A 15870-nucleotide genomic window follows, 5' to 3' on the forward strand; every position below is an offset into this window, starting at 1 on the left:
AAGAGGTTGCGCGAGAGCGGCAGCGTGTGAGTGGTTGCACAGAGGCGGCAGCGGGTCAGCGGTTGCGGCAGCGGGTCAGCGGTTGCGGCAGCGGGTCAGCGGTTGCGGCAGTGGGTCAGCGGTTGTGGCAGCGTGTGAGCGGAGTGTGAACAAGTCTATCTTCACTACTTCCACAAGTAAATTGTAGATCCCCATTAGGATGAGCTCCATGCCTGGCAATGTCATCCAGTGTGCTACTTGTGCAATGTATGCGGTCCTTGATCAGCCGATCGAGGGTGCATACTGTTGCGCAAGATGCGTACACGTCGAACATTTAGAAGCCCAAATTCTGGATCTAAATGGGCAACTGGCAACACTGAGAGCCATTGACATCATGGAAAGGAGTTTGGTGCTCACTGAGCAGACACTCGCTGGGGTAGAGGCGGGGGCGGATGGTAGTACGGAAGAGCAGGGGGAGCAGGCAGTCAGCTGGGTGTCAGATAGAAGGAGGCGTAGAGGGAATAGATTCAGGGAGGCTGGTCCTGAACTGGCACAACCCAACATGTCTGCAACGTTGGCAGATGAGGGCAATGCCATTACAGAGCCAGCACGGCTGCAGCACGACATGCCCTCTGAACGCCAGGGAGATGACTGCTCCAGTGGGACAGGGAGCGCAGGGCAGGCTAGACAGGTTCTAGTGGTGGGGGACTCAATTATTAGGGGGACAGAGAGGGCAATCTGCCATAAAGACCGGGATCGTCGAACGGTGTGTTGTCTTCCTGGCGCTCGAGTTCGACACATCGTGGATCGGATTGACAGATTACTGGGAGGGGCTGGTGAGGATCCGGCAGTCATGGTGCACGTTGGCACCAATGAACAAGTTAGAGGTCAATGGAGGGCCCTCAAAAATGATTTCAGGGACTTAGGATCCAAGCTTAGGGCAAGGACCTCCAGGGTAGTTTTCTCGGAAATACTACCTGTACCTAAAGCCACACTAGAAAGGCAGCAGGATCTTAGGGAGGTAAACAAGTGGCTCCGGAGTTGGTGTAAGAAGGAGGTATTTGGGTTCCTGGAGAACTGGGCTGACTTTGCTGTCGGCTACTGGCTCTACCGTAGGGGCGGGCTGCATCTTAATGGGGAGGTTGCAGCTGTGCTGGGGGAAAAGATGGCTAGAAGGCTGGAGGAGTGTTTAAACTAGGGACTGGGGGGGAGGGTAAAATGAGAAATAGTGGGGTAGCCAGTGTAACTAGCAATCCGGGTCCAAGCAAAGGGAATGGGGGTCGAGCAGGGGGTGGGGTTAGTACAGTTAGAACTCATAGATCAGCCATAAGTACGAATAGCAACAAAACAAATTTAAAAAACAAAAAAACGATATAAATTGTATGACCACGAATGCACGAAGTCTGATCGGTAAAGTGGGTGAGCTTGAAGCGAGAATGACTGATGAAAACTATAATATAGTCGGAATTACTGAAACATGGCTTGATAAGTGCGATTGGGCGGTGAATTTGCAGAGGTGCAATCTCTTCAGAAGAGACCAAAGGAACCAGAAAGGGGGAGGGGTATGTCTGTACGTCAAATCGAACTTGAAGCCGAGGCTACGGGAGGATATAGGGGTAGGAGACGAACAGGTGGAATCTCTGTGTGTAGAAATACAGGGAGGAAAAAATAACAAAATCCTGATAGGGGTCTTCTATCGACCACCAAAAGCAACAGAAGAAACTGAAAACTTACTACTAAGGCAGATAGAAGAGGTGTCAAAGCGAAACGAAGTAATTATCATGGGGGACTTTAATTACCCAGATATAACATGGGAGAACGAAACCTGCAAATCTCACAGGGGTGATAAGTTCTTGAGAGTAATTAAAGACAATTACCTGAACCAACTTGTGCAGGAACCAACAAGAGGGAGGGCCATTCTGGACCTAGTACTAACCAACAAACCGGAACGTATAAAGGGGGTGCAGGTTGAGGGGCACTTGGGGAACAGCGACCACAATATAATCAACTTCCAGCTGTCAATCAATAGGAAGCCTTATCAGGGAGTGGCAAAGAAACTAAACTTTAGTAAAGCAAAATTTGATGAGCTTAGAACTACTATCGGTAACATTAATTGGGACAACATCCTCAAAAATATCAGTACGGAGGAAAAGTTCAAAAGGATCCTAATCGCCTCATGTGAGCAGTTCATTCCCTTTAAAAATAGAAGAAACTCAGCTAAAAGGAAACCAATGTGGCTCGACAAGACGGTACGAGGGGCAATAAACGAAAAGAAGAAAGCGTTCAAACTACTAAAGCAACAAGGCAGCGAAGAAGCGCTAAAATCATACAGGGGAAAAAAACAAAATATGCAAAGATACGATCAAAACTGCCAAGGAGGAAGCAGAAAGACGGATCACGAAAGAGAGCAAAAACAACCCGAAGCTATTTTTCAACTACATTAACAGCAAAAGGATTTGCAGGGAGAGCGCTGGCCCTTTAAAAAACAATGCAGGAGAAATCATTGATGATGACGAAGGGAAAGCAAATCTACTAAACAGTTTCTTCTCAAGTGTGTTCACCAAATAAAAGGAAATGCCACACGAAATGCAGGGGAATAAAACGAACCCCTCACAAAATATCTCATACCTAACGCAGGAGGAGGTGCGGAAGCGTCTAAAGAAAACTAAAATTGATAAATCGCCGGGCCAGATGGATTACACCCAAGGATACTAAAGGAAGTAAGTGACGAGATAGCTAGGCCGCTATACCTAATATTTCTAGACACTATTAAGACCGGAGTAGTACCATTGGACTGGCGCATTGCCAACGTGGTTCCAATTTACAAAAAAGGGACCAAAAGTGAGCCTGGTAACTACAGGCCAGTAAGTCTCACTTCAGTAACGGGAAAAATTTTCGAGGGGATTCTGAGAGACGCCATCGATGAGTACCTCAAGGAGTTTAAGGGAATAACTCCTCACCAGCATGGATTCATGAAGGGTCGCTCATGTCAGACAAATCTGATCAGTTTCTACGATGAAGTAAGCTCTAAGCTGGACCAGGGAGAATCTATTGATCTTGTATATCTGGACTTCTCTAAAGCCTTTGACACCGTGCCACATAATAGGCTAATATACAAAATGAGGCAGCTCGGACTTGGCGAAAACGTGTGTAAGTGGGTAAAAAATTGGCTCAATGATAGAAAGCAGAGGGTGGTAATAAATGGCTCATACTCTGATTGGACCACAGTCGCTAGCGGGGTGCCACAGGGTTCAGTACTAGGCCCCACTCTGTTCAACATATTTATCAATGACCTGATAGAGGGGCTGCACAGCAAAATATCAATATTTGCAGATGACACAAAATGATACAATATAATTAATGCAACGGAGGACAATGTGCGGCTACAAACGGACCTGGATAAGCTGGGAGCTTGGGCAGAAAAATGGCAAATGAAGTTCAATGTTGAAAAATGTAAGACTATGCACATGGGCAGGAGGAACGGATGTCACAAATATTCACTTAATGGGGTACCACTAGGGAAAAGTGATATGGAAAAGGATCTGGGGGTATTAGTGGATAATAGACTAAACTGGAGTAACCAATGCCAGTCAGCTGCTGCAAAGGCAAATAAAGTCTTGGGGTGCATTAAAAGAGGTATAGGGGCGAAGGACGAGAACATTATCCTTCCATTATATAAGGCACTTGTCAGGCCTCACATGGAATACTGCGTACAATTCTGGACACCGGTGCTCAGGAAAGATGTCACAGTGCTTGAGGGGGTTCAAAGAAGGGCAGCTAAACTAATACATGGAATGACGGGACTGGATTACCCAGAGAGGCTATCCAAATTGGGACTATTTACTCTAGAAAAAAGGTTAAGAGGCGACCAAATAACCATGTATAAGTACATTAGGGGACAACACATGGATCTCTCCCGCGATCTGTTTACACCCAGGACCACGACGGTAACAAGAGGACATCCGCTACGATTAGAGGAAAGTAGGTTTCATCACCAACATAGAAGGGGGTTCTTTACTGTAAGAGCAGTTAGACTGTGGAACTCTCTACCGGAGGAAGTGGTGATGGCAAAATCCATAGAGGAGTTTAAAAGGGGACTTGATGTCTTTCTGGAGAAGAAGGATATTACAGAATATAAATATTAGGTTAAGTGTCAATCCTGGTATATAGGCAGGTAGGAACTATTAGGGGTTGATCCAGGGAACAGTCTGATTGCCATTAGGGAGTCGGGAAGGAATTTTTCCCCCAAAAGGGCTAATTGGCTTCTGGCCTTGGGGTTTTTTGCCTTCCTCTGGATCAACACAGTAGGATAGACAGGCTGGACTAGATGGACATTGTCTTCATTCGGCCTTACATACTATGCTACTATGTTACTATGTTTTGCTCAATGCTGCTTATTCATCTCCATAGAGGAGTAGTGGAGACTGGGCTCCTCTATGCTGGGTGTACCGCTGCTTCCTGATACGTACGTTGCTACAGTTTACTTTTCAGTTGTATCTTCTGTTTTCATTTCTGTTTTGCTTTGCTGTTCGGTCCATCTCTCCAGGGGCCTCTATAGGGACAATCAGGGCCCAGGAAGAAGACCGTGGGGCTGTGTTATGGATATTCCAGGGACCCCAAATGATATGTTGCCGAGTTCCAAATTAGTGTATGTTCTTTCAGGCCTGGCGAATTCAGGGACACAAACAGCTTGTAGTATCTCAAAGAATTCCATGTATATTACTACAGAGAAGAGTTTTTATCAAGAAAAGGAAAAAAGGAGTATACATGGCTTTATGCCAGAGCTTTACATTAAGGTCTCATGTGAAACTATTAACTCACGTAAGCAAGTTTTCATTTTCATGTGAAACTAACACTCAAGTACATATCTACAAAAACTTGTAACATTTCTAGCTGTGGAATGCTGATATAACTGAACAAGCTATATTTCATGAGAGATTCTGAAAGACCAAAGGAATGTCTGTACACCCAGATAAATCCTCATCTAAGGTGAAAAACAGAATTGGGGGTAAAGTTCATAGTGTTGTATGAGACAAGACAAAATAGAGTTTAACAGAACTTCAGTCTTAACAGGCTGCCTCTATGGAGGCTATTACTCCACTTCTAGGCAGGGACCCTTCACCCCCCCCTGCTAGGTTAGGGCTAGGCTTCCTTCTCCCTGGAGTGGTGCTGCTGTTCAGCATAGCGTGGTGTATGTCTTTTTCCAGCAGTGCGTATGTCTCTGATGCTGTACTGAGCTTAGTACTTTTGTGCTGTACGGGCTTCACAGACTGATTTTCATACTCCTGTTGTAGTGCGCACTGTTCTACAGTGCATATGTATTTTCAACTGCAGTGGTTGTGAACGTCACCCTGCGTCTGTGCTGAGCGTGGTGCTTGTGTGCTGCGTGGACGTGACACCACTCAGGTCTTTATTGGGGTCAGGGAGATCTTTCACCTTGTTAATATCATCAGAGGGTGACTATGGCTGGTACAGCTCAGTCGTCACCACTGAATTGGCAATACAAGCCCCATCTGCCACTACCTGTTTTGGATTCGGATGACTCCACAAAATCATGGGATATAGTTGGGCCGGTGGTCTACGTCTGGACACCATAATGTACACAAATGTCAACACCATTAGGGTTAATTCCATCACATACCATACACTTCCACCATCATCACCTCCTTGTTGTGCACTCATTGCCGATGGAACATAGCCAGGCGGTCCAGGTGGACTGTTAGTCTTGTCTCTGTCATTTAATTCTATCTTAGAGTAAAATATTTCACTTGCATTCCCTTATTTTCAAATACTTTGACCTTTCTACATATTTAGACATATTTATCCAGGCAGAGAGTTCTCTACCTTCCTTAATTCACTTCTAAGAGAACACCCTTGGGCATCCCAGCCTTCTTGTTAATCTTCCCACTGTTCTCTACTGCCCACGATCCCAGCCTGGTCTGGACTACCTCCTTTGTCCTCCACGTCTCTCTTCATCCTCTGCCCTACTCCCTGATGCAACCCTTTTAGTGACATCTAAGTATGTGATGAAGACACAGAAAATACTTTCCTGACCTATCAGTAGGAGAATGACCCCTGGTCCCTGGCTCATCTGTGTGTCCTGGACTCAGATACGTGTGAACCACTCAAAAGAGGGATAGAGGCCTCCGGTACCCTTTTACCAAGCGCTGAAAGATTATCCTTCTTTTACAAACACAGATTACTCACAACAATTACTGAGAGAAACTTAAGGTCCATTTACACGCAAAGGTGATCGCTCAAAATTCGTCAGAAACTGACAGTTTTGAGCAATCATTTTGCATTATGTACTAATGGGCTAATCAGCCTATTAGTAGCTAACTAGTTTCATTTGCATGTATTTAAAGAACAGCGGGTGGTCTGTTCTCTAAATACAGCACTTTTGTTCTCCTGGCTGCATACAATGCTATCAGTGCCGCCCTCTGAGAACACGGCATGCCGTCCCTCTTATCAGGGACGACAGATTTTATCCTGAGTTGAACTCAGCGATGGAGGGAAGAGTGCATGCTGGGCACACATTTACATGCAACAGCTATCGCCCAAAAGCCGTAGTTTGGGAGAATTTTGAGCGATAATCGTTGCGTGTATATCAGCCTTTAGAGTGTAAGTAGTCAGTATTCTTCATGTCTGGTCAGTGCCTCTGGGTGTTGCGGTCCTCCGCACTGATATTCCTCCTGGCAAAAAAATATTAGAGAAGTCTTTTGGTTGACACTTCAACTGGACTTCAGTTTAAATCTTGCACAGGATCTCCAAATCCCAGAATTTCAACATTGGCCAATGGAGAACACTCGCAAGACGGATGGGTGGTTACAATGGAGTCTGAGAGAACCTCTCTGTGCCCTTGATTTATATTATATTAAAATATTATGTAAATCCAATCACAGGACGACCCTCAGGTGTGACCACCAATCAGAATAGAGAATAATAAGTAAAAGCTAAATAAGGTATGCATACATTCTTGTAGCAAACTCAGCTGGAAACTCTCTAGTTTGGTTAATTTTCCTAACGTACTCTCTTGTGCGTTCCTACTACTGATAATGAATCCGTTCAGGACCGCATGAGAAAACACACTATGCTGGAAACAAAACTTGGGTTAACACATCATGGAGTTCTTTTTAACTCTATACGTATGGCTACTTTACCTTGAGAAATACACAGGCAAGGATCTACTTTACATCAAAACTCTTAAACATGAATATAACTTATATGTTCCTTGGCTCCTTGTTAATCTCGTCCACATTTTGTGGAGATCACTGATATTATTTAAGGGTATATTATGTTTTCTAATCTTCAGTTACTTTAAATTGTAATATTCTACCAGGAAAGGTATCATACCCTTTTTGAACGCTTAATAAATTTTCCATCGCCATGTCCTCGGGCAGAGAGTTCCATAGTCTCACTGCTGTAACAGTTAAGAACTTCCATGTTGGTGTAGAAACCTTCTTTCCTCTAGACGTAGATTTAGAGATACTGACCTCTGTATAAGTGGATCATGAGAGATCTCTATGTTGAACTTTGGTATAGTTATATATAATTATTGGATCACCTCTGAGCTGTTCTTTTTTCTGAACTTAATTTTGATCATCCTTCTTGGGACTCTAGTCCACCCATTCTATTTACTTTGCTTGTTTTGCCTTTGAATTCACTCAAGCTCTACTACCCTGTTTCCCCAAAAATAAGGCGCGTCTTATATTAATTTTTTGCTCCCAAATATGCGCTACGTCTTATTTTCAGGGGGTGTCTTATTTTTCAATGAAGAATTCACATTTATTGTTTAACAAAAAAAAATGAACATTTATTACCGTATATACTGCACAGTACCGTAGTTGTCACCACAAACCAATATAGCTAGACAAACTGTGTAAACAAAGCAAAAATTACTCAATGACAGTCATGTCATCATTTTCTGGCACATCATCATAAACATCTGAACCTGGAATCTCCTGCTGAATTTCTTGACACTCCATTTCTTGTAAAATCTTCGGGCCAAAGCAGGAAGGTTTTTGCCCCAAGAATCTTCCACGATTCCTTTCTTGTACTCAACGGAATAGCTCTTTCTTTTTGCGCTCATGTCTAGGGGTAAAAATATAGGGTAGCAACATTTTTTATTTCTTGTACTTTAGACTCTTCAGCAAAAAAGCAGACACCCCCTATTGAATCAAAATGATACACAAAAAATAAGAGCTGTAAAGTACCTGGCTCCCACACACTGTCCGGAGACTGTAATGCTCACCCCCTAAGGCTGGAAATACACTCTGTGAGAACCCAGCCTTAAGAATCACACATATGGTTGCCTGACTCACACACAGAGCCATAAAAAAACGTAACGTACCTGCAGACAGAAGTTCCTGTACCACTTGTAAGCAGGGATGGTATTGCAGCTTCCGGCCACCAGGGGGAGCTCATCACAGCAGACGTGTGCAGCAGCAAGAGAATGATAGTATGGGGTTTTCCAGCCAGCAAGGGGAGCTTACAACAGCACACTCGTACAGCACAGGAGGAGGTAGGAGACAACGGGGATGGCAGCAGGGGACAGGCCTCTTGACTTGCCTGCACACTTTAGTATGCCTTATTATCGGGGTGTGCCTTATATTAGCGATTTCTGCAAATTTCTTAATGTGTCTTATTTTCGGGGGTGCCTTATTTTCGGGGAAACACGGTATGTATTTCTTATGTACTGGTGCCCAAAACTAGACGCGGAATACCTTGTGCGGCTCTGCTATTTGTAAAGTGGTAGAATTATGTTCTCATTATGAGCCTTTTAAGTCTGTAACTATAGCAGTTGATGCCAATAAAATTACAGCACTGAATTTGCAGTTTAAGAAACTTTAACTTACAGACTGAGGCCTCTTTCACACAAGCTTACTTCAGCCGCCGTTTTCACGGCTGGCCGATTATACGCTATGATCTGATGCATTGCGTTCCAATGCATCAGATCAGATGGCCATATTCCCGTGGCGTAAAAGCGCCTGGCCGGGCCTATATAGCGCCAAGCGCTTTCACCCAGCCTGCAAAGATAGTCCTGGAACTGTTTGGGGCTGGAATATGTTGGCCGCTGCATGGGCTCCTATGGGAACCAATGACAGCGGCCAGCGAAGGCAGGGGGGAGGGAGTTTAGTAGCATGACTACTAAACTCCCTCCCTCTTCTCTCCTCCCCTCCGGCTGTTTGCAGTAGGCGGGTCGGAGCTAAGCCCTGACACGCCCCCTCCCATTGCTGGTGAGGAGGAGGCAGGAGCATAGCTCCACCCCTGCCCCCTCCCTCCCATTGCACACAGCCGGACGGGAGGAGAGAGGAGGTGAGCTGGCGAGGGGGAGGTAGGGGAAGCCCAACGGCATTGCGGACTTGGTGTGTATGTGCCGGGGCCTGTGGAGTCTGAACAGGTGCACAAACGTTAGATTTGTGCACCCATTCATGCATTTTTACGGCCTCGGCAGGTGCACGTAAAAACACCTACGGCTGTGTGAAAGGGCCTCGAGTCTAGCATTAACCAGCAACTGATTTAGTCAATAATAGGACATCATTGCTCAGACAGATTCTCTGCTACCGGTATTTGCTAAATAATGAGCAGTATATTTAAAAATGGAAAACCTTGCTTAATGATTGATCAATAACATTTTTTGTGTTGTAGGAGGTGATGGCAAGTTGGACCCACTTTGTGAAGAAGCAAGACATGCTGTGCTGAACTCTTATTAAGCCTTACATTTACTTGAAATATGATACTGTGTCTAGTTTCCATATACGCATAAACTTTAACACACATACTATATAATCGAAAGGGAAAAAAGACAGAATTTGAACTTAAATTGTGTGGTATTTTAGAAAATTCCTAACCAAACCCAATACAACACAATGGCAGCTGCCATCAGGAACCTCCAAATGTCTTACCAGATTTTTACAATTGTTACTAATCTTTGTAATCTAAAAATAATAGTCCTTTCATAATTAGTTTGAAATAAAGCAATATTTTAAAGGTACAGATATACATCATCATATGAAATCAATATAAATTGCAATCCGTTAATGCTAAAAAGGTCTTTTTCAAGATCCAGAATCTTTTCAAGTTGATTCTAATGTTCATGTTTCCTAGTTGACATGTCCGATGTGCAGTCTTTATTATTGTTATGGTTGTTTTTATATAGACTATAAAACGTTCCCCTGAAAAGACTAGGCAACTATGCAAGTATAAACAAGCAGCATAGATGAGACACTTTGCTGTGAACAATATATAGAGCATTGACAATCATGTAATTGAACCGCAATATTTCACTACAATTGGTGACAGTTTGCAAATCAAGAAAAACCTGCCATCTTTGTAATATATCTTCTTTACAAATTTTTGCAGTTTTACCAACATTTTTTAGTTTTCATACCTCCTTTTTAAAGTGACGTGAATTTGAGTTACAATTATAGTGTGTCTAGAGAGATCTGGGAATAAAGACACTTTTACTCCATCAAAATTTATCTCCAATAGAAGTTTGGCTTTCTACCTAGATAACATCTCTTGGATACATGGGATCAGGGCTCTTGGCTCTGAGAGCTTGATGCGCTCTAACAATTTTGCTGTGGGTTTCTGCAAGTCTGTTCAGCAGAGTATTGAAGATGCCTGTATGGATTAGGCCTGGAGAACATGTGGCTTCTGGCAGACTTCTAGTTTGGATGTTAAATCACCAATTTTCTGTTTTCTAAATTGTCAAACTATGTCAGGAGGTGGTGGTGTTGTGAAGCCTATACCGCAATAGATTTTTTTTTCTCCCCATTTCTTGTATGGCGGTTGTCATACAGAGTTTGAAAGATTCTAGATCTGACATCTGATCCTGTAGTACAGAGATGTCAGATTTAACCTTTTTAATTTCATGGCGACAAGCATGCTTTAAATCAATTACCAGATTGCATCACATTTGCTGGGCAACAAGGCTAGCAGAGCTTGTAATTCAGGATGAGTTTTTAGCGTGTTGGCTGCTTCCTCAGGCACTGGGAGATCAGGAGTTAGTAGCTGATCTCGATTCAGATAATTGGGCTCTATAAGCTTTGAAGATAAATGATGCATACAATAAGAAGACTGTGCAGAAAGGGAGTCATCTTCATGGTCTGAAGATTCATCTACTGAAGAGTGTGTCAGAGTAGTGGGACAGAACTCTCTAGCCCTGATTGTAGTAAATGGCCTGCCCACAAAGGTTTCTAGCACCCCAGTTACACTTCAGCACCTGACCTTTCCGAGTAGTCTGTATTTGCGCTAAATGCTTCTGTGCACCAAAATCCCATGTGGCCCCATGGTCATGAGCGGAGTATGGTAAGGGATAGTGTGTCATGAGATCTGGAGCTGCCTGCTACTGTGGATGATTGCCCCTCTGATGCAGTAAGCCAGGAGGAGCATACGTCTGAAGAGGATTTCTGCTGACCCTGTAATTCGGGTGCCCTTATATTCTCACTTATTCCATTGTATGACATGTTGGTATTCGCACTCAGGTTATACTCACTTGTCTACAATGTTGGATTACAACATGAAGTCCTATTGTGTTTTTGTCTTATTTATTGTGTATTTCTGTTTCTTTTTTTGTCATGAGATATATATGATAAATTGCTATTTTTATGTATTTTGGGCTATATATTCCTCCATTTTTTTGATGGCCTGCTTTTAATTTGCAAATGTCATAATATTGTAAAATGTAATCTAATATTTAGGCAATATACTGTATTTTAGAGCACGATGGGCTAGGTATTTAGTTAAAGGAGTTTTCTGACAATAAATATTCCTTCTAGTTTAATCCAGCCATTATTATAATAGTTTGTATTTACACTTATTAAGATAAATGTTTTATATGCCCAGAATATCTAGAAATGTTAGAATAGCGCCACCTGCTGTTTCTATTGTGTGTCCACCTCGGTAATAGTTACAAAGGGCTCACACATTCTCACTCTTGCTTCTCTGCTCCAGTGGGTAAGTGGAGGGATCTCTGGTGAGCTTCTGATTCTGAAGTTGCAGTATCTTCTCTGATGTCAAGAGATACAGAGCAAATGATAAGACAGTGAGACAGCATTACTGCAGGAAAGTAAGACTGAGACCACCTTCGAATATTTTCTTGAGGTGGATCGGAAAGCCTCTTCTATAGAAACAGCAGGTGGCCCTATTCTAACTTTAGTCCTGAAATATCTTGGGATATAAACTTTAAGTGTAGATACAAAAAATGTTTATAATTATAGGTGGATTTAACTAGAAGGCCGCCTGCAGACGGGCAAAAATTCCGCGGCGAGATTCCCCGCAGAATTTCCGCCCCTGAATGCCTGCATAGGATTGCATTACAATACGCAATCCTATGAAGACGGACGCGGTTTGTCTGCGCGAAAGCACGCGCAGAAAACAAACCGCGGCATGCTCTAATTCTGTGTGGGGCTCTGCGACCCCACACAGAAACGTCACTCCCCGGCCGCCGGCTCCGGTCTGCGCATGCGCCGCTGCGAGAATTCTCGCAGGCGCATCCGACCCGGACGTCTGCAGGCGGCCGAAGTAATATTCTTTGTGGGACAACCCCTTTAAGAAGTAAAACCACTCCAATCCCAGCTCTTTTAATTGGATGTCTGCTATATATTACACCTGGCACCTGCAGCTATTGAAACAGACACTGACACAGTGCTATTCATTGTAACAATTACATGCTACTGCAGTAAGGGTATCACAAATAGGACACATGAAAAATAAAGAAGTGGCTCCATGGGTTTCCAGGAGCACAGTGCTGCAGGTGTGGGGATGATTGAGCTGACTGATGGTGTTGAGTTCTCTAGCCAGCCAATCACCACCGGTCTGTTGCATGTAAATACCAGCTCCTCTTCCTAGAGGGCACTGGTCGATTATTCATTCTATCTTATTCACAGTCAGAGCTTGGTGTTATGCATGTTTAGTCTGAAGTCATTCTCCCACCTTCCCTGAGGATGGTCTGGGCCCCTGTATTCCCTATCTGCATCGTATGTAGACCCCCCCTCTTTCTTCCGCTTTGACAGGTGCGCCCTCCAGACATCCTATGTCATGTGGGTGATGCCTGGCATGGTTCCCTTTTGTCAGCTTGGTGTCTGAAGCTCTTTCCCCTTGGTGTGAGGACACTTGTGCTAGTTATTGTTTACTATCTGTATGCATGAGTTTTCTGAGTGGGGTTTTCTGTCATTTTGTTGGTGTGAGCAGCGACATGTTCACTGTCTGTATAGGTGACCAGACACTTGGTGTGATAAGCTCCCTGTTCAAGGTGTATGTCCCTTGTCTGTTGGTGTGTGTGAACTGTGTCGTGTTCAGTGTATGTTGTATACCATCTAGCACGAGCTAGGTCCCTATCAAGGTGATCACCCTGTTTGTAGGCAGAACTGGGTTTAAGTTCTCTTGTTAGAGTAGGGACTCATGAGCTTAAGTATCTTGGCCAAAATCTGAACCAATACCTCATATGTGCTTTAGCTATTCCATCTGCTTATGCGTGTTGGTATTCTAGGTAAGTGTTTTGGTGGTTGTTAGTCATCGTTGGATGCCTGCTCATAAGTCCTGATTGCAGTTCAGTTTGTTATTGTGTTCAGCGTTTATGCAAGTTCTATCCTATTCCACTCTCCTTCCTTTCCCTAGAGCACATACTTGGGTTGTTTCTGTGCGGGTCCTTTTACCCAAGGCCTGCACAAATGTGATAGAATGTAATAGAAATTATATGTGAAAAATTCCCTAGGTAGTAAGATTTTAAAAAATATATTAATTGAGTATGACTAGAACCATAATGACATAAAGAATAAGGATAATTTATAACTTTTACTGCAGTGTCAAAAGCATGCGAATAAAAAATGTCAAGAGCTGTGGATTTTTGTACATCTTGGCTCCTAAAACCCCATGAACCTCAAAATGGTACCAATGAATATGTTAACTCATCACACAAAAAGCAAGCCTTCAAACAGCTCCATAGACGAAAAAATACAAAAGTTATGTGTCTCTGAATATGGCAATCTAAGAAAAAAAAAATCGTTTGAAAAATGCTTGCATTGTACAAAATAAAACAAAAAAAAAAATTATATATACACATACAAATTTGGTATTGGCACATAAGGAGGATAACCTATCATTTATACTGCAAGGTGAACGAATTAAAAAAATAATGTAAGAATTATGCTGTTTTGTTTTTTGCTTAAAATGCAATAGGAAGCGATCAAAAATTTTATCTACAGGCAAAAATCGCACCAATGAAAATATCAGCGTATCTCCCCCCTCCCCCCCCCCCCCCCCAAAAAAAAGACTGCACGCAGATAGAGAAATAAAAAAATTATGGTTCTCTTAATATGGCAATGAAAAATTGATCCAAAAAAAAGAGACCCCAAATCAACAAGGTGCTCCTTCATTTCTGAGGGCTTGGTTTGAGTCGTTGTGCACTCTAGCGCCACATGTCGGATATTTCTAAAAGTTGCAAATTCAGGGTAATAAATATAGAGTCATGTTTATCTGATAACGCCTGTGTGTCAGGGTTCAAACTTGGGAAGTCCCGAGCTCCAGGCGATGTCTCTCCCTAGTGTTCTAGTGAGTTATGCAGCCTGCTAAACAACTCCCCTACCTAACCTTGCCCAATTTCTTGCTGCTGATTAGCTCTACCCCACACTGATTAGATACTTTGGCCCCCCTTCAGTGCATGTTTGTTGTGCCCCTAGACCAGTGGTGGCGAACCTATGGCACACGTGCCAGAGGCGGCACGCACAGCCTTCCCTACTGGCATGCGCCGCCATCGGCCACTCACAACTTGTGGCTCCCCTGCCGGCAATCGCTCAGCTGTGCCGCTAGCAGCACTGGGTACTGATGTATTATGCCAACACTGCAACTTAGGGGTGGCGACATAATACACCAGCATTGACACTTGTTAACACCCCCAGCTTCTGATTGGCTGGGGGTGTGTTTATTCCCACAACTCCTGTCCTGGTCAGGGAGCACAGCGGTAGCAGCGGAAGTGTCAGCGGCAAGGCCAATTCCAGTGCCATCCTGCTCCTGGAGGAGAGGCTGAACCTCAGCAGAGACAGCAGCCCCCATTTATGTTCCGTCCTAGGAGTGGCAGCGGCCGGTCGCTACAGGCGGCATTGCCACCTGTGGCCCCTATTGGAGATTCGTGGTGGGAGTGTAAGTGCTGGCGGCGGGGCCTCTTCAGGTGACATCAAAAACAGCAGCGGCACAGGCAGCAGAGAGGGTTGCTGCGCAGCGGTGGCCCCTATTGCAGTAGCGTCCTGGTCCTGCAGCACAGACAGCTAAAAATGGGGATTACCAGCAGCAGCGGCACAGACACCGTTCAAAAGAAGTTTGACAGCGTGTGGCCAGAATGGAGCACACAGGTGGCACAGCAGGTGCCAGAAGTGACGGGGTAGTAGTTGACCAGCACTGACGCAATGGGGACCCCCAAGGCCAGGTAAAAAGCAATAGGGGCCTGCAGCAGGCATCCCCTTTTCATGTGCCAATTCAGCCTATCGGGAGCTAGGGGTGTGACCGGGGAGATGTGGGGCCGCTGTGGGATGTCACTATTATCACTGGGGCCGCTGTGGGATGTCTCTATTACTACTAGGGGCCGCTGTGGGGTGTCGCTATTACTACTGGGGCACTGCAGTGGGGTGGTCACTATTACCGCTGGGGTTTGTTTACATGTGGCGAAAATGGGCAGGACTTTCACAATAGACAGTGTGCAGATTATGAGTACTTTTTGGATGCAGAAATGCTGCAGAATTTTCCACAGAAATTTCCGCTGAGGGCATTTTCCAGAATTTCCGCATCCAAAAAGCAGTCAAAATCTGCACACTGTCTAGTTTGAAGCAGCCCTATCCTTTTTGGAACTATGGGGGTAAAATCATACGTTGTGATAAGCCCTGCCCCTTGATGCGT

General features: G+C 44.2%; 1 protein-coding gene across 1 annotated transcript in view; it reads left to right on the top strand.

Annotated features, from left to right (window-relative positions):
• C4H10orf53 (chromosome 4 C10orf53 homolog) overlaps positions 1–11511 on the top strand; it is a 36496-nt gene extending 24985 nt beyond the window's left edge. Inside the window, exon 3 of the mRNA XM_066600417.1 lies at positions 9628–11511. Within this exon, the coding sequence (XP_066456514.1) occupies positions 9628–9692 (65 nt within the window). The 3' untranslated portion in view covers positions 9693–11511. The remainder of the gene's footprint in view (positions 1–9627) is intronic.
• The last annotated feature ends 4359 nt before the right edge of the window (positions 11512–15870 follow it).

This window comes from Eleutherodactylus coqui, chromosome 4, assembly GCF_035609145.1.
Source record: "Eleutherodactylus coqui strain aEleCoq1 chromosome 4, aEleCoq1.hap1, whole genome shotgun sequence".
Taxonomy (NCBI): domain Eukaryota; kingdom Metazoa; phylum Chordata; class Amphibia; order Anura; family Eleutherodactylidae; genus Eleutherodactylus; species Eleutherodactylus coqui.